This window comes from Mustela nivalis (assembly GCF_964662115.1).
Source record: "Mustela nivalis genome assembly, chromosome: 4".
In the NCBI taxonomy this organism is placed as follows: Eukaryota; Metazoa; Chordata; class Mammalia; order Carnivora; family Mustelidae; genus Mustela; species Mustela nivalis.
The window spans coordinates 127,236,533-127,255,254 of record NC_139023.1 but is presented as its reverse complement, the minus strand read 5'-3'; the positions used below and the strand labels follow the sequence as shown (position 1 = coordinate 127,255,254).

Sequence of the window (18,722 nt, the reverse complement as noted above, 5' to 3'; positions counted from 1 at the left end):
TGTATCAACTTTATCCTTAGTTAATGAAGGTCAAGATTCACCATCTGGATAGATAAAACTTGTCCAAAACGAGATTGAGTCAATACTGTTGTAGTCTCCCAACTGACCTTCACCCGGATGGCCTCCAAGCAGCTGAAATATATGTTGTTCTCCTTTGTCCCCTTGCCATTCTCTGATCCGCCCACAAACAAGTAAGGGATGCCCAGGAAAGCACAAAGAGAAACCTTGAACTTGATATTTCAGAGGTCCTTAGCTGCTGAAATTGGCAGAATTTCCTGAATGTCTTATATAAAGTCTCTCATATCTGTAGCACTAGGAATTATATTTAACATTCCTAAGAGGTGACCCTCATCAATCCAATATGCTGCATTTCTGGTAAGATTTTGGACAGCTGCCTCTGAGGCCATGTGTATGAGAAATAGTCACTTCATATAAATCATTTGAAAATACAGAATGGGAGTCAATAAACACCTCTGTGTATTTCTACACCGTGGACACACTCTTGGCAACAGGAACCTTTTGGAGGACATTTTTCTGCACAGGAAGACAACATGTTTGATTTTGATTGCATAACCCGTGGAACGGGAAGCCCAGCTGGGCCCCATAAGGGCAACCAGCAACGTGCTGGTGACATCACTGTGGCAAGGACAGCATTTCTCACATTCTGGAGCTCGAAGAAGACAATCTGGCAAAGCCATGAAAAAGTGTTCATTTAGGGTAATGCGAAATCTTTCTTGTTTCAATTAATTCTTTACTTCAATATAGTGGTAGAATATTTAACAAGCCTTTTGAATAAAGCAGTTGTGTTTCCTATGAAATAAAACAATAAATCAAACCAAACAATCGCAATCTGAGGTCTGAAGCATATGGTGTGTGTAGTTTTACAGAACTGCACAAGCCTTTGATGCTCTCCTTCGAGAAGAAAGTCTGAGAGTGGGCTTTTTCTACTTAAAAGAAAAATATTCTTATAGTTAGCGATCTCTTTTGGTCTTTTAAAAATAGCTTTTAAGCAATAATCTTATGTTGGAAATACGCTGGCAGTTTGGGAAGACTTCTCTTGTGTTTTCCCAAACACTTCTTTGAGAAGCAATTTCATTTTTATCCTTGAGATAGTATATGTTTCATACTAATGTGAATTACACACATTTTGTTTATGAATTTAAATAACGCTACCTACTTTAGCAAAACAATTTGTGCCCATAGATAAGCAAACCCATTTAAGAAGTTTAGTTTTGAATTGTTAATGACATAAGACTGATCATAGGCATTTTGGCAAGTATAAAAGATTCAAACAAATATAAAAATGGTTCTAGATTTCCTCATGAATGATAACTTCATTTTATTATAATCAAATAACCTCTCAGTAACCATTTCATTCATTCACAGGCACAGCCGTAAATAAGCAATTGTTTATTCATATACTAATGTCCTTTTGCCATGTGTCCATTTTACATAGACTATCAGCTTTCTGTATGGTCTCCTGGAGAAACTGCTACATTGTGAAATACATACTAGGTATTTGGTCAAAAAACTCTAGCTAAGACTCTAGTTGTCTAAAGACAGGATTAACAGATAGAGAGCTCTGGATCGTCAGTGCTATAAATTACCTCAAATTGTCCTGATCATTCAGTTGAATATTATTTTGGACTTTTATCTTAAAAAGATTAAGTTACAACTCAGAGGTAGCCTGTCAGTTTTCCTAGTATCCAGAAGACAGAACATTAAGCAAGTAGACATGGCATATGCCTTCCAGCTAAATCTCTATAAGCTCCTTTGGCTATGAATTACTAAAAATTAGCTTCTTTCATTAGCCTCTTTTTCTTTCCACTCAGTAAGAATCTGTTGGGCAAAAACTAACCTAGTATAAATTCTATTAGCATTAAATTTTTCTCTACTAATAATTGTTAAATATAATTGCACACTCATTTTGTTTGTTCAAATATGAACTACCCAGAAAATGTCATGTTTTTAATCAGCTCTATGACATTTGTTGATCTAGGATCAAATACATTTTAATCCAGAGGATTAAGATTAGGTCTTTTGGAAATAAGACACAACATCATTGTGCATGATTCTATAGGACCAGGGAGAGAAGGGAAATCAATGTGTAAGAAATAAGGTTGGACTTAACTAAACAAGGATATGGCTAAAGCTGACCTGGGGCACCCCAATTTCCTCAGCTCCTCCTTTGTGGTACTGCCCCTTCGAGACACATTCTCTCTAGAAGGGCCAGGTAAAATGCTTTATAGTGCCTCTCCCCAACCGTGTGCACTGGAAGCCTGGTCTCTGGTTGTGGAATAAAAGGAAACAGCAAGGGAGGGTCGAAGGGAGTATTTTCTCGGGCAGCTGGTGTCTCTGAAATCACACGACATATGTGGCTGCCTATGTCAGCAGGAACACCCACTCTATCTATGTAGAAGGCCAATTCAAAAAAGGAAAAATACAATTAAAAACATCTTTAAAGGCCTAATGGTAATTTCTTGGCAGGTTCCGACTTTAGGTGTAGATGACACCATAAATTCAGAAAGATCTTTCAAAAACAGGGGTCGTATTTTCTTGTGAATGTTCTAAAGAGAAAATAACAGGGAGAGAAGGCTTAGTCTCCCAGAAAGCAGAGATCCTGCCAAATGGTTTCTAAATGTGTTTCTCAAAAATTTCCATGTGCCATCAATGGTTTTTGAGTACTTCTGGAAATGGAAAGAGCAGAAATCAATGGCCCTGTGAGAAAGCAAATACTTAAGGTACCTAATGTGCTGAGAACATAGGTCGTCACCCTAGATGCTGACAATATATGGTCATTCAGTCACCATATATGGTGACCAGATACAGTACCAGTCTCCTCACAGGCTAGAGAGGCACTGTTCCATCCCTGTGACACTACACAGAAAATACTGAGGCCCTCAAGGGACGCTACCACATATTTCTCTATTTGAAACTCAAGTGAGTAACTGTTTTCTGGGTCTATATTAGGCGACCAGACTGACTCACTGGAACCTAAACAGTAATTTGTTTCCTTAACTGTGGAATCCAGAAGACTGTAATTTTACCACTTATTAGCACTATTTTTAGCCAACCAAAGGGAATCCAAAAGATGTCCAAATAGTGGAAAAAGCTTCACTTTTGGGCAAGACCGATGCTGGGTGGTCAATATCCAGAGTAACCAGTTATTTTGATCCATTAAGTAAACATATTAATTCAGGCTGGTTATTTCGCCAACATACTGAGACTTCATTGACTTGTTCAGTCATGAATCAAAGAGGCTGCCCTAGAGCCTCCTATGGGTCCAACTCTAGTCACAAAAAGGCGGGAACCCCGAAGACCAAGCAGAGCCCCACCCCTAGCAGAACCCTGTCCTCAGCTCTCCAGAGTATTTTCTCTGGCAGAAGAGTCTAAATGAGAGTTGTTTGTCCCCTCAGTTTTAGACAGTTACATAAGCGAGGCCCAGCCAGTCACTTCCTAACTTAGCGCTAAAGTCTGTTTTATCTTCTCAGCCCATTTCTATGCTGCCCAGGCTGTGAGGACAATTTTGGTCATCTTCCAAGTAACCAACAATTTTTAAGGAAAACTCAGACATGTTTTATTATAAAAATAAAACACGCTTGCGGTTTAAAAAATTCAAACAGCAACAGGGAGAGTATGAATTTAAATCAATTCCACCTCACACCAAACCTTCTATCATGTACCATCATAGACCCTCTCGCTGGAGAAGATGACAAAGCATTTTTTTTTTTAAACTGTCTTTATTGAAGCAACCAAAACTGACGGAAAACATGTTCTGTGTCAGGAACTCTGCTAGACATTGAAAACACAAAAAAGTAGGAAACAGTTCCTTCGCTTTACTTACAGATTTACTGAGAGTCACCACGATGACACCAAGTATAATTGGTATGAACAACACAGTAACAGTAGTACAGGGAACAAAGGAGGGCATGACTGCGGCCCACTGTGGAAGGTCAGGCTGCTATTCAGGAAAGCTTTGTAGGAGAGGTAACACCAGCTACATTATGAAGGCTGCTTGGGAAATGAAAAGGAGGGCGTAGAACTAGAGCTGGGGAAGGAACACCCAGCCAGAAGGAATCGTATAAGCAAAGGCATGGAGGAGTGAACCCTTACCATGTGCTGAGGAAATGACTAGGAGTCTGGTGTAGCTCAAACAGGGTACTGGTTTAGGGGTGTGGTGGGAGGCAATACTGGAATTGCAGCACAGGGTCCAGATTGTGTACTATTGCAAATTCCATGCTAAAGATTTTTGTGCTTAATTCTGTAGGCAACAACTGTTGTTTTTATGTTTTTAAGTAAGGAAGTTATATAATCAAATCTGTGTGTTAGAAAGGATACCTGGCACATAAGGGGTGTAGAAAACTGCTGAATGGACGAGCAGAGAAAGGGGAGCCCGAGGGACAGAAAACAAGTTAAGTGATATTGTCACCATCACGATGAAGGGAGCCAGAATGATAGAGGTGGGGACAACAAGATGATTTAGAGAAAGACTTACTTGGCAACCAATTAAATGTGGAGGAATGGAGGAGATGGGAAAATCAAACGCAATTCTGATGGTCTCTTCTGAGTGGCTGGGTATTTGGTTAAGTCATAAACAGAAATACAGGAAGGAGAGGGTATTTGAGGGAGATAGGAAATGGGGAGATAAATTGAGAAACAATAAATGGCCAACACATTATTGAATTTTTACCATGGGCCAGATACTATTTTCAGTGCTTTATAAGTATTAACTCATTTAACTCTCATAAAGGGTAGTATTTTAATAATATCCCCATTTTACAGATGAGATCACATAAGTTTAGAATCCAACAACTCTTGAGTGCAAGTCCCAGCTCTACAGCTTTTAACTGTTTGATCCTGGATAAATTACTTAATCAATCTAACCTCAGATGTATAAAAGCAGAAAATGGTATCTACCATATGGAATTATTATGAAGATTAGCAGTAATACATCTCAAGCAACTAGCATAGTGTCTGGAAGCTTATATATCTTAACGAATGCAAGAAATTATTACTAGCTATGAGATATCCTGGCACTATGATCAGAAAGGAGCTTGGAATTTCTGTTTAAGTTATAGAGGTGAAAGCAGAAATTTCAAACATGAGTGTATTGATGTTGATTGGGTCCCTGGATATAAATGCCATTTCCTGGTTTGGAGATGGGTGGTAGTATACCAAGAGATGAGATTCAAGGATGAATTCTGGGAGAATACCAATGATAAAGGAGCAAAAAGAATAAGAGATTCTTCTAAAGGAAATGCAGATGAGGTGATATAAGAGGAGGAGAGACATAAAGAGAAGAGCTCCTGAAGCCCAAGTGGAAAAGTGGGAGGAGGATAATGTCAACAATTGCAAAAGCTTCTGGGAAGTCATACTAGAAAGTCTGAAAAGAGATGATTTGATCCGGCAGATGGAAAGGAGGTTGCTGTTGGCTGAAGTGAGAATCATCACAATGAAGTAATGGCAACACAAAACGGAATGCAGTGTATGGAGGAGGTGCAAATGAAGAAATGGAAACAGAAGACACAGGCAATTCCTCCTTAAATAGTGAGTCTCCATTTTACTTTAAAATGATTTAGTTCAGGAAGCACTTTGGGAATGGTGCAGTAAGTACCTCCAAAAATCTGTTCCTCCAAGAAGAAATAAGACCAATGGCAAAAATTATCAAAACTACCTATTTTTTTTTCAAAGCACTGGAAGTTAATAAATAAATGTTTCCAATAATCCATGAAGTATTTATTTAGGAAAAAGCACTGAAAATAAAAGAGAAAAATCACTAAATCTCAGAAAGAACAATGATCTTTGGGCATTTTAAATTTAAATTGCTGTATTCCCCAGAGACAAACCAAGAAACAGACTCTTTTTCTATTTTTTTTTTCAGACTCTTAATTATAGAGAACAAACTGACGGTTAACACTTGGTAACCAAGTGGGTCGGGGGTAGGGGAAATAGGTGATGGGGATTAAAGAGTATACTTATAACCACACCAAGTAATGTATATAATTGTTTAATCCCTATATTGTACTCTGAAACTAAGAGAACACTGTATGTTAAGTATAGTTGAATTACATTAAAACCTTAAGAAAAAATACAAAAAATAAATTGCTCTATTCCCACCCTTTTTTGCCAGCTCCATGGTTGCCTTGAAAAACCCAATAGCCTCACAACCATACTAGCTGTGAAAACAAGAAAACAAGCAGCCTATTAGTCACTGGAGGAGAACTATGGGTTTGAAGCTCCTTGAAAAGTGTCATACTCAGAGAAATGTCACATTTGATCCATCTTGCAAATCCCTGGAAAAAGCCCATTCTTAGGGCTTGTCATTATTTGACCTGATTCTGTGTGAACAGCTCTATCTTATGGGGATTCAAAATCATCAGTCAAAAATCATCAGCAGTAACTGTTTAATACCACAGCTGCCTGAGGGGACAACACCGGTTGGGCAAAGAAGGAGTGGATTAAAAATCTTAAAATGAAAAATTGGGCAATGAGACATCCATAGGGGAATTTGAAAGGCTCCAACATATTCTTGGAAATATAGAAGGCTATGAACGTGTGCCATGCTGTGCACATGCTCAGGAAAAACCTGAGAAGGTGCTAATCTCTCGCCTTTGGCTCATCTTGAAACTCTATGCAAGTAGGAAATGAAGGCTAAGGTGGAGTTATAAGCTGCCTGCTATCGCCCTCGCCCCGCAAGGACGACAAGACGCCCTGGTTCGGATGCATCTTCTCTCTCTCCTCTCTCTCTCTCTCTCTTTCTCTTTATTTCCGCAAGTCTACACACGTATATACGCTTACATGACCAATCAGCGAGCAGGGTACAGGAGGGAGCGAATCAGGCGGTGCACCTAAACGAACAACTTTTCTAGCAACCAATGCTGTTTACTTCCTCTTAGGGCGTTCCGCTTAGTCTCACAAGGCAATCCTAACCTGGCAACTAGCCAGGCGCCATCTTTTAATGGCGGAGGCCGCCCTGGCCAGGGGCCTGCCTCCGACAGCCTGCCAGAGCACTGAAGGTATGCCTCAACACACACAAAGGCAAGAAGACATATTGATTTGAGACATTTAAGGAAATTTCTACCCAGTCATTAGGGGACCACTAAGCTAACCAAGCAAAAAATTCAGGAGGTACACATGACAAAATTTAGACAATTAGTCCAGGAAAGTCATTAAACAACCACCAAAAACAACAAATAGCAACAACATCAAGCTCTAGGGAGGGGAAAGAAATCTCATTTCCAGAATTGACACATTATATTATTTGAACTGTTAATTTTTTAACAAAAAATGATGAGACAAACTGTGGTAGTTCCGAGTAGGGTGAGAAAGACTGCAAGAGGGCATCCTGGACTGGGGTGTTGGGTCCTAAATGGGGTGAGGAGAACATGAGGAGAACATGAGGAGAAAGTGGAGAGGGAGGTGGTGGTAGCAGTGAGACACTGGTTATCGACAGGAAAACCAGTCAAATAAGTAAATACATAAAGAGAATGGGAATCAGGTTTCTCACTGTAGGAGAAGAGAGCTACAAATATGGAAAGGGAAAAAAGTAGAACACACACCCTAATGAATCCTGGGTAATGTTATCTGAGAAGGTTGTGTGACAGTGACACCTCAACACTAAGAGGAATATCTAGCACCTGGATCTTGGTTTGTCAATACCATTTTCCACTAAAAGGAACCAGAGTTCCTTCAAGAAATGGATTATTCCAGGACTGGAGAAAGGAAAGATGAACCTGGAACATCTTTTCGTTTTAAAAAGTAAGGAAATGCCCCCAAAATGATGGGGGCAATCAAAAGGACACAGAAGTGAGATTAAAAGAGCTCCCTCCAGCTGAATCTGGGACAATCTGAGCATCAAAATGAATGTTATGAACGGATCATAGCCCAATGCACAAAACAGGAAATCCTGAGTCCATCCTGACGTTAATTAATTAATTGAATGTTTGACATGGGATGAAGTTTTTACATAAATTCAAAGTATTTTTGAATACCAAAATACTGAAGTATTTCTGAATACAAAATACCAATAACGAATGGGAAAGGTAATTTTACACCATCACCGTCCTGCGTTATTTCTGCCTGAGGATGCACGGCCTGAATCTAATCAAGAGAAAACACAAGATAAACCCAAACAGAGGGACATCTACAAAATAACTGGCCTGTGTTCTCCCAAAGTACCAAAGCTGTGTGAAAGTCACAGGAAGATTAGGAAAGGATTTTAGATTTAAGGAGACTAAAAAGATGAGAAAACCAAATGCAATGTGTGGTTCTTAAATTGATCCTTTTGCAAAACAGACATTATTGGGAAACTGGAATGGTGTCTGAAAGGATTAGGTAATAACAATACAAACACTTTAATTTTCTGATTTCCTCTGCTTTTCCCTGAAGTTTTATTGGGGAATAATTATTGACATACCTCCTTGCATAAGTTCAAGATGTAGAGCACGATAGTTCAATTTACATATATTATGAAATGATTACCAAGTCAATGTAGTTAAAATCCATCAATTCATGTGGATACAAAAGAAAAGAAAGAAAAACAAATTCCATTGTGAAGAGAACATTTAGGATTTACTCTCTTAACAACTTTGCCATACATAACACAGCTGTGTTAGCTCTAGTCATCATGCTGCCATGACACACCTAGTGCTTCCGTATCTTGTGTCTGGAAGCTTCTACCTTTTGTCTGCATTCCTCCAACTTCCCCTCCCCTCAACTCCCACCTCTGCTTACAAGTCTGATTTATTTTTTTTCTATGAGTTTGGTAGTCTTTGTTTTTAGATTCCACATATAAGTGGAAGCAAACATTATTTGTCTGTCTTTGTCTGACTTATTTCACCCAGTGTAATGTCTTCAAGGCCCCTCCATGTTGTCACAGATGGTAGGATTTCTTCATTTTTTATGGCTGAAGAATATTCCATTGTGTGTGTGTGTGTGTGTGTGTGTGTATACACATATATATATATATATACACACACACATATATATATATATCTCACAACTTCTTTATTCCTCCATCCATTGAGGGACATTAATGTTGTTTTCATGTCTTGGCTACTGCAAATAATGCTGCTGTGAAACTGGAAGAGCAGATACCTTCCTGAGCTAGTGTTTTTGTTTCCTTTGGATATATTCCCAGAAGTGGAATTGCTAGACCATATGGTGGTTCTATTTTTAATTTTTTTATGAACTTCCATACTCTTTCCATAGTGGCTGTCCCAATTTACATTCTCACCAACAGTGCACAAGGGTTCCCATTTCTCCACATCCACACCAACATTTATTATCTTTGTCTTTTTGATGATGACCCTTCTAACAGGCATGAGGTGATATCTCACTGTGGCTTTAATTTGCATTTCCCTAATGATTGCTGATGTTGAACAGGCTTCTCATGTGCCTCTTGGCCATTCGTCTATCTTTGAGAAGACGTTTATTCAGGTCCTTTGCACATTTTTAAATTGGATTATTATTTCTTGTTTGCTATTGAGTTGTAAGAATTATGTTGGATATATATTTGGGATATTAACACCTTTGCAGATATATGGTCTGAAAATAAATTTTCCCATTCTGTAGGTTGTCTTTTCACTTTGTTGATGATTTCTTCGGTTGTGTAGAGGCTTATTAGTTTGGTGTAGTCCCACTTACTTGTTTTTGCTTTATTGCTTGTGTTGATCTTCTCGGATTGTGTTAGTTATGTTGAGGTTATGTAGAATGTCCTTATTGGTAGAAATTAACACACTCAAGAATTTGGGTGATGGGTATCATGTCATACTTTCAAACTGTTCAGGAAAAAAAAGCTTTTGTAATGTGCTTCTACTTTTCTATAAGCTTGAAATTGTTTCAAAAAGAAAAGAATCTGACCCTTAGGGGCCTACTTAACATAAGAATAGTAAGATTGTTACACTAACAATCTTTGTTATCTATTTTGGTGTGTGTGTTTGCTGCCGTGTGCTTGTATAACATCAAATCATTGCTGATGGCCTAGCATTTATGCCCCAAATCATTCTGGAGCTAAACCTTCTGCTCCTGGATTTACCTCTTTCAACTTTTGTGGCTCAGTTTTAAGTTCAATATGGTGTATGTAAATCTCCACAGTTACTGTGTCTATTATTTTTATAAGACTTTTAAATTCATTGAAATGCAACTAATTTTTAGCTTTCCATTGTTCCTGGGAATTCAAGATTCGGGGACATAGGATATTCTGAAATTAAAATAGAAGATTATAAAAAACTGCATACAAGGATTTTCCTTTTCTATTAGTACAGTATAATTATTTCTGTGATACATTATTTTTGTTAACTTTTTTCAAGCTTTTATTTAAATTCCAGTTGGTTGACAATATATAGTATAATACTACCTTCAGTTGTAATACATTATTTTTATAGAAAATATGGCACATTTGCATGAAATGATTCTCTTATGAATCATTCATCAAGCTATTATAAACTATAAACAACACTCCCCCCATACATTTTACTCACTAGCTCTCTTGTCCTTAAAACTTTCTTGGAATTATTCCCAGCTATTAATATGTGTTTGTAAATAAAAGCACTCAGACAAACCAGACTGTGATCTGCTCCTTTACACCTGCTGGTGGTGGGAGGGAAGAAGAGGCTGCAGGAGGGGTGCCTGGGCGGCTCAGTTAATGGGTTAAGCGTCGGCCTTAGTTAGGCTCAGGTGGTGATCGGCCGGGAATCCTGGGATTCAGTCCCAGGCTGGGACTCCCTTGCTCTATGGGAAGTCGGCTTTCTCTCTCCCTCTATTCCCTGCTCCTGGTTCTCTCTCTTGTTCTCTTGCATGCTCTATTTCAAATAAACAAAAAATAATCCTTAAAAAAATAAAGGGGGGGGGCTGCAGAAGCAGGCAAGTGGGAAAGAGTAAGAGGGAAGGAACCTTCAGCAGAACTCAGCTTTGGTCTCCTTCCTCCCTCCCGTCACAGACAAGCTGAGAGTCCCGGTGAGTCAGGCCAGGTAATGAGTACTAGGGATCCTGTGATGAAAGAGACATTCTGGGCTCTTTAAGGAGCGCTGAGTTCAGAGGGGGAGAGACTGCTGCACTAGACATTTAAGCAGACGCTGATAGTTTCTACAAAAGAAGTCAAATGCAATGTGCTATCAGAGGAGAAAAAAATGCTACCTAACAGGAATAAGGAAGGAGTCTTTCCAGAAAAGGTGAGGTTTAAAGCCTTGGCTGCAGTTTGTCAGGAGAGGAGGAGGAGGGAGGGAATTACAAGCAAAAGGAAAAGTTGGAGCAGAAGGCTGAAGGTCTGAAAGCCTGACTTCCTCAGAGCTCAGAGGGACGGGTGAGCGCACAATGGAGTGCTGTGTGGGTGTCTGGGAGGAGGGAGGCGCTGAGTACAGACCAGAAAGGCCCAAGTGGGCAAACCATTTTTAAAAAGAAAACAGATGAAAAACAAACAGCAGCAGCACACACCCCTGTGTGCTGTGCTAAGGAATTTGGACTTCATTCTGAAGGCTATGGAGTGTCAGCGGAGGGTTGCTGGAGAACGACTGGGTCAGCTCCTGCCCAGTGCAGGGATCTGTGGTTCTAGGGAGTGGGAGGGAGTGTCCCCGACCCCCAGGGCACTGTGAGAACGGCTGGCTCCCTCCCTTCATCTAGCTCCCTGCTCAAGGGATACCTCCTACTCCTCAGCCCACCCCCACAAAAACAGCATGACTGGCATTTTCTATTCCTTATCTGGCTTTAGTTTCCTTCATGATGCCTCCCCAATACTCGACTTTCCTGTTTGCTGTCTGCCCATTATTGCTGTCTCCCCACCACCTCGTCGGGTGCCGGGCATACAGTAAGGGCACCTATCTTCTCAAATGAACAAAGGGTAAAGCAAACTGTCCAAAGAACTTGGGAACCCATAAAGCTCAGATGCTAGGAAGGGAAATTTGTAGTGACCAAGAGGCTCTGAGCATTCAGGAAAATGGATGGTAAGGCAAGAAGCTCTAAGAGATTCTTCAGAACGACAGACTTCCAGAGGAGATGGCAAATCCTCTCTCCTTTGATCTTTTTCTTTCGCTTTTCCCCAGGGCTGGCCCTTTGTAATGGGAAATCAGGACTTAGTATTCTAATTTAGGGATGTTGGAACCTAGATAAGGATCTCAATGGGGAAAGAGAATGAAGGAGGATCAGTTATGATACAGGGGTGAATTCATCAACAAGGTTCTTAGATTAGTATCTATCTTGGGAGGTAGTTTCCTGAGCCTCCACAGCTGCACATCTGTTGGAGGAGGCAGAGTCCGGAAACTTCTTAGAATACTGGCTGATGGCTCAGGTCCCTAACTTTCTCGAGCCACACAGCTAAAAATCGAGGGAAACAGACAAATCTCAACTATCTGAAAACTAATGGACTTGTTTCTAGATCTTTCGAATTTGAGAACCAACCAATTTGTTCCAATTTCAGGCAACCAAAACCTGAGATTATGGATATGCAAGGAAAATACAGTCGTGGTTCTATTGCCTGGCATATGGGAGATTATGAGAACACCAATGAGAGAAATTCAAGAAGATCTGTCCTTGTCAGGCAGAGCACAACAGCATTGCCAAGAGCTTCCAGATCACCTAAGTTGCCCAAGGTGCCAAGAAAGGAGGAGGTACCATCATTTGCTTTTCTGAATCATCACAGAAAATGTTGAATTATTTTAAGATGAATTAGAGAAAGATAGTTAGTAGTACTACTACTAATAACCAGTTTTATAACTCCTTGTAACCTACCAGAACATTTTGGAATTAATATTGGATTTCCACAGTAACGTCCGTACTTTGGGTAGGCGGGTATTATTCCCACTTTATAGGTGAAAAAAACAAGAGGTTGTAGAGTTCAGTCCTTACAACTACTTCTTTGTCATATGAGTGAACCTGAAGAGAATGGCCATCTCCTTGATTTGCAAAAGCTGAGAAAGATCTCAGTGTGTAAAATGGAGGTAAATCTATAGCCATGTCAAAACTCTTGCTGGGGCGCCTGGGTGGCTCAGTGGATTAAGCCGCTGCCTTCGGCTCAGGTCATGATCTCAGTGTCCTGGGATAGAGCCCCACATCGGGCTCTTTGCTCAGTGGGAGCCTGCTTCTCTCTCTCTCTCTCTCTGCCTGACTCTCCGCCGACTTGTGATCTCTCTCTCTGTCAAATAAATAAATAAAATCTAAAAAAAAAAAAAAAAAAAAAAAAACTCTTGCTGGTTAGCAAGGTAAGACTGGTTAGCAGAGTAAGTGTATAGTTGTTCAAGTGTTTCCCACTGCTATCTATGAAATCTTAATTAAGCAGGTTGCATAATTTCCCTGGGTGGCTTTTTAATTTTTTAAATTTTTAATTTTTTTAAAAAAGTGCATTTGATTTTCCACTCCATACTTTTAATGAGGGTTTTTTTTTTTTTAAGATAATTTATTTATTTGAGAGAAGAAGAAATCACAAGTAGGGAGGGAAGGGCAGAAGCAGACTCTTGGCTCAGCAGGAAGCCGGATGCAGGGCTTTGTGTTTGATTCCAGGACCTTGGATGGAAACCTGAGCCTAAGGCAAGATGCTTAACCAAATGAGCCACACAGATGCCCCCCATTATAGGGTTTTTTTATAAGTAAAACGAATAGTATTTGCACTAAATATCTGATAAAGTGATCATGAGAGTCAAGGAAAGAATGAATAAATATATGTGAATCAGCAACAATTAGCATAACCCCACAACAAAATGCACTTTGTAGTCATTCTATATGGAGTTGTATGAAACTTAGTATGAAACTAAATTTCATGATAGAAAGGGAAAGGGATAGCTTGGAATAATTCAGACCTTCTTAATTCCTACATGAGAGCGTCTCCTTGCTCCATCCAAGAATCTTGCCAACTCCCTAGAATACTGTTTGCCCTCTGTCACTAGAGATCTGATTCATTAGCAATTAATTATATCTATTTGAAACATTCTGTGAGGGAGCCATGGAAGTCCTCCTTGGTAGGTCCTGACCCCAGAGACACTTTGTATTAAAAAAAGGGGGGGGGGGCAGTTCAGCGGCTAACATTCCTCTGTGGTCTGATTTTGGGCTGGGTCCAAATGAAATGATTTATTGCAATGGGTGTGCAGGAGGCTTGGGCTAGTTACTCTCCATCACTGTACTAATTTTGTGTAAAGCTATCATAAATTCAAAAATCCCAAAGGCCTCCTTCTATCATTCACTAAATCCAATTGAGATATTTTTGTGCATTAAAAAAAAATCTGTAAAAGGACTTTCATTTCGGAATGATTTCAAATTTATAGAAGAGTTGCAAGAACAGTACAAAGTGAACTTTGAAGAGTCCATTGTTTATTTGCTTTAATTCTTTCTTTCTAAATGTGTATGTGTGCATATATACACATAAACACACGCACATATTTGTTTTTCCAAATCATTTAAGGTTTAGTTGCAGACATGATTCTTCTTTAACCCTAAACATTTCAGAGTGTATTCCTTTTTTTTTTTTTCAGAGTGTATTCCTAAGAACAAAGATGTTCTCTTATATAACTGCAGTACAATAAGATCCACAGTTTAACACTGAAACAGTATTATTATCTATAGTTCATAATCAAATTTTAGTAATTGACCCAATAATGTCCTTTGTATTTTCTTCTCATCCAGGAGCCAATCTAGATTTTATACATTACGTCTTCATGTCTCTTCAGTCTCCTTCAATTTAGAACAGTTCCTCAGTCTTGGTCTTTTGTAACACTGACATCTTTAAACAGTACAGACCAGTTCTGTAGAATATCTCTTAATTTGGGTTTATCTGATGTTTTTCTCCCAAGTAGATTCAGGTTATATGTTTTTGGCAGGAATCTCAGCTAAGTCACATTATGTCATTCTCAATGCGTCACATCAAAGAGGCACCTGATGTCAGTTTAACTCATTGTTGGGAAGCTTAATTGAGCACCTGGTCACATCTTTTACCTTCCAGAGATCGACAAAATACTATTTTACCCCCAAATAATCTCTTTTTATAAACTAGGCTTTCTTCTAAATTTCTAGATACATGTTAGAAGCTTGTTCCCTAAGTCCATTTCTTGGACCAGCCCACAGGATTTCTGTGAATGATACTTCAATATGTACTCAAGCCTGCCCCTCTCTAATAGAAGTCCTCTTCAGGAAAAATAACGTGAAGCAAGTGTTCTTATATGTTCCGAGGCAAAGAAGGAATACAATGTGTGTAAAGCCTCCAACATACTGCTTTACCCTGGCCCGCAACGAGTGGCTGCCATGACTATAACACTGTACATAGTGGGGATGTCAGCACATTTTCCTCTTACGCTGAAGGAATCCAAGCCACGCATGGGCAGCAGCCTCAATAGAGAAGATTAAATAACTGTCAATGGTATTGGGGGCTTGATGGAAATCCTTCTTCTCATGAAGGTAGATGGTTGAAAATGGGGATATTTCATATTCACATTCTTGAGTTTGTACCTTTACTTATAACTCTAAGTTTGGAGCCTAATTACAATGTTTCTAAAAGTGCAATTTATGATATTTAACAGTATATATCATTCATGTATTCATTTATCCAAAACGAAATGCTCTCAAAATTGGGCACATTTCTAAACTGCTTCTACTATATTTCCCCAGTTTTTTATTTTTTAAATTTCAAGTTCTATCTGATAGTATATGTTACTTTCCCTTCTTGACTTTTGGTTCAATTTTTTCCTCACATAAATAATAGCTACTTATGTGTTGTCAAATGTATGTTACATACACTTTTAACACCATCTACTCCTATCTCATTTCTTGGCTTGCAGATGTTCTCACTGCCTGCTTGTCATTTCAATACGGGAACACAATCTCAGTGATGGGTACTTCCTCTCCCTCATCCATTCACTCACATCGAATCCAAAGGCAATAATTCTCAAATTTAAAAATGCATATCAATCGCTTAGGAGTCGAATGAAGGCACAGATCCTGAATCAGTTGGGCTGGGAATCTGCATTTCCATGGAACTCCCAGGAAAAGCAGCTGTTGTTAGTCCAGACCCTGAGTGGCAAGGTGCTTGAGAATCTGATACTGAATTGCAGTTTGAGCTATGAACAGGAGGAGCTTGGACCAAAGGGAAGGGGGAGATAAGGAAGGACAGACAGCTGGGCAAAGGTAACACTAATGTAGTGTCTTTGGTTTAATCCCGCTGAATAATATCATGCAAAGAGCAGTATCTGGTGAGGAGGCTGGGAAAGAGGAACCAGCTGGGGCATTTGAGCGTCCAGTGCCAAGGAACTTGGATTTTACAGGGCTGGCTTTCAAACAGAAGTTGATAGTGTTAAGCTTTCATTCTGGAGGGGTTCAGACATCAGCGTGGAAGATTGATCAGACCTGTTTGATATGACAGGGAGACGAGTTTTGAGGCATTTTGGTAATTCAGTTGAGAAATGAGGAATTAAAAGAAGGCAAGAGAAAGGAGAAAAGATGATGCATTTGAGACGCAGAGAAAGTAGACTCGACAGCTCTTTCTCTGGGAACAGAAGTAGAGGCCAAACTGCACTGCAGAGTTTGTGAGCCATCGGGGCGGTGAGGGGAGGGGAGGCAGGGGGCAACAAGTAGAAAATGAGTAGGAAGCAAAGAAGTAAGGGCCCAATAACCTCTCCAGAAAACACAGTTGTCGAAGGGAAGAGAGATTTGGAATCACGATGAGGCAGGGAGACACAGGGCAAAACATGGGAGAATTTCTGTCTATACTTAGAAAAGTCTGTAGATTGAGCACTTACAGATGAGAAAAAGGAACAACAACCGATGTCTTGAGGTCCCCAGAAAGCAGAGGGAGATGTACAGCTCTTGGAATTAACATACAATGGCAGGGACTAATCTTTTACAGGAAGGGGGCATTTTTCTCCCACTCTGAAGGAGTGTCATCTCCTTTCTTGCCATCCCAGAGGGTTATTTCTCACTCATGCTTTTCCTGTTCTCCCACATCTCCTTTGCCCCACATATCCAGAGACTATTGTGACTTGCCTGTCAGCCAGTCAGACAGGAATCGGTGCCGTGTTAGAGATCTTCCCTTCGAAGTCTACTACTTACAGTCGGGTATGACAATATTCTGACTACCCAACTCCTTTTGGGGGGACATCCTATACATCATCTGACTGCAGCTGAAGTACCGGTTATCAGTCAAGGTCCTCCCAAGAAATAGAACCAAAAAGATGGACAGACAGACAGACTGATTGATTTTAAGGACTCACGACTTTGGAGTCTCGCAGATGCAAAATCTTCAGGGTAGGCCAACAGGCTGGAGAGTGATGTTGCAGCTCAAGCCCAAAGGCAGTCCACAGGTAGAATTCCCTCTTCCTTAGCGACACCAACCCCTTAAATCCTTCAAGTGTCTGGGTGAGGCCCACCCCCATAATGGTGGGTAATCTGCTTTACTCCAAATCTACTCAGTTAAATGTGAATATCGCGGATCCCCACGGCGGCCCTCAGGGGACAAAGGCGGGCGGGGGCTCTGGAGGCGGACGACCCCACCACCACCCCCATCGCCCCCAGTTTCCTGGCCCAAGGCAGGAGAGCTGGGGTTGTGGGGCGGGACGCAGTCTGCCATAGGGAGCTGCAGGATGAGAGCAGTCCTCAGGTTTCAAGAAAACCTTGGGGCCAGAGTTGCACATCGGCCACCAGAGCATTCCTCGCAGGCCCCCAGGCAGAGCGCGACCTGGGGTCCTGGAGCAAACTAGGGCGGGGGCGGGAACGCCTGACTGTGCGTGGGTCTCTGCGCGATCCACCTGCCTTCCCGCCTTGCGTCACGGAGCCCCCCCCCCCCCCTCCCTGGCTTCTCTATTTCTTTCCTCGGTTGGTTCTGCGCCAGGCCTGAGGTTAGCCGTGAGGACTGTGAGCCTGGCCCCGCGCTGGCCCTCAGCCTACTGGACTCCTCAGGTCTGTGCCCCCTGCGGGGAGAGAACCCTGCCCGCACAGCAGGCGAGCCAGAGGCATGGCGCTGCAGGCTTCGCGGTATCCATTTGGATCCTCAGGACCCTAGAGCAGCTTGAAGCTATTATAACCCTGACTTCACAGCTGTGATAACCGAGACCAGAGAGGCTGAGAAATTCTTCCAGTGTGTCCCACAGCTAGTAGGCAGCCGATCTGCGACCTTCACCCTGTCCAAAAACACCACCTGTGCCTGGCGCACAAGCCTTGCTAACTGATGGGAGTCTACCAGAAAGGAGCCTTAAGAACAGGAGGTAGACCTTGGAGGGGAGAAGGGTTGCTGGTCGGACACAGGGGTCTGCAGGAGAGAGGCCTGTAACTCGATGGTTTTGCTGAAGGCAGATAATATATGGTCCCGGCCTGACCCTGCTGTGGCTCTTGGCTGTGTGACTCTCCCGGGCTTTCCCTCCCTCCTGTGGGGCAGGGGATGATTGCTCTTTTCACTTTTTCTTGGGGGGAAACACAGTGTTTAGCAGGACTCTAAAGTGACTTTCCTGACGGGTTAGCTCTGAAGCCCTCTGTGGCTATCAATGCCCAGCAGGAGTCGGTCCTCAAGTAGCAAACACTCAATCACTTCCCTGAACCTTCATCTCGCTGAAAACCAGGTCCTGATAAAACCTAACATGGCCCGGGGTGGGGGTGGGGGAATGCCCGGGGGCTCAGTAGGTTAAATGTCTGCCTTCAGTTCAGGTCTTGATCTCCAGGTCCTGGGATGGAACCCCTTGTTAGGCTCCCTGCTCAGCTGGGATTCTGCTGCTTCCTGTCCCTCTGCTACTCCCCCTGCTTGTGCTCTCTCCCTTCTC

The 18,722-nt window shown here is 41.3% G+C and overlaps 1 protein-coding gene across 2 annotated transcripts in view; it reads left to right on the top strand.

Annotated features, from left to right (window-relative positions):
• Window positions 1–18,722, top strand: part of SPMIP2 (sperm microtubule inner protein 2) — a 98,554-nt gene that overhangs the window by 70,128 nt on the left and 9,704 nt on the right. Inside the window, exons 4-5 of one of the 2 annotated variants that reach the window (XM_082727796.1) lie at window positions 12,413–12,602; window positions 14,457–14,572. In XM_082727796.1, coding sequence (XP_082583922.1) covers window positions 12,413–12,602; window positions 14,457–14,507 — 241 coding nt within the window. In that variant the 3' untranslated portion in view covers window positions 14,508–14,572. Of the gene's footprint in view, window positions 1–12,412; window positions 12,603–14,456; window positions 14,573–18,722 lie in introns of those variants that run through there. The other variant, XM_082727797.1, reaches the window with a different exon arrangement.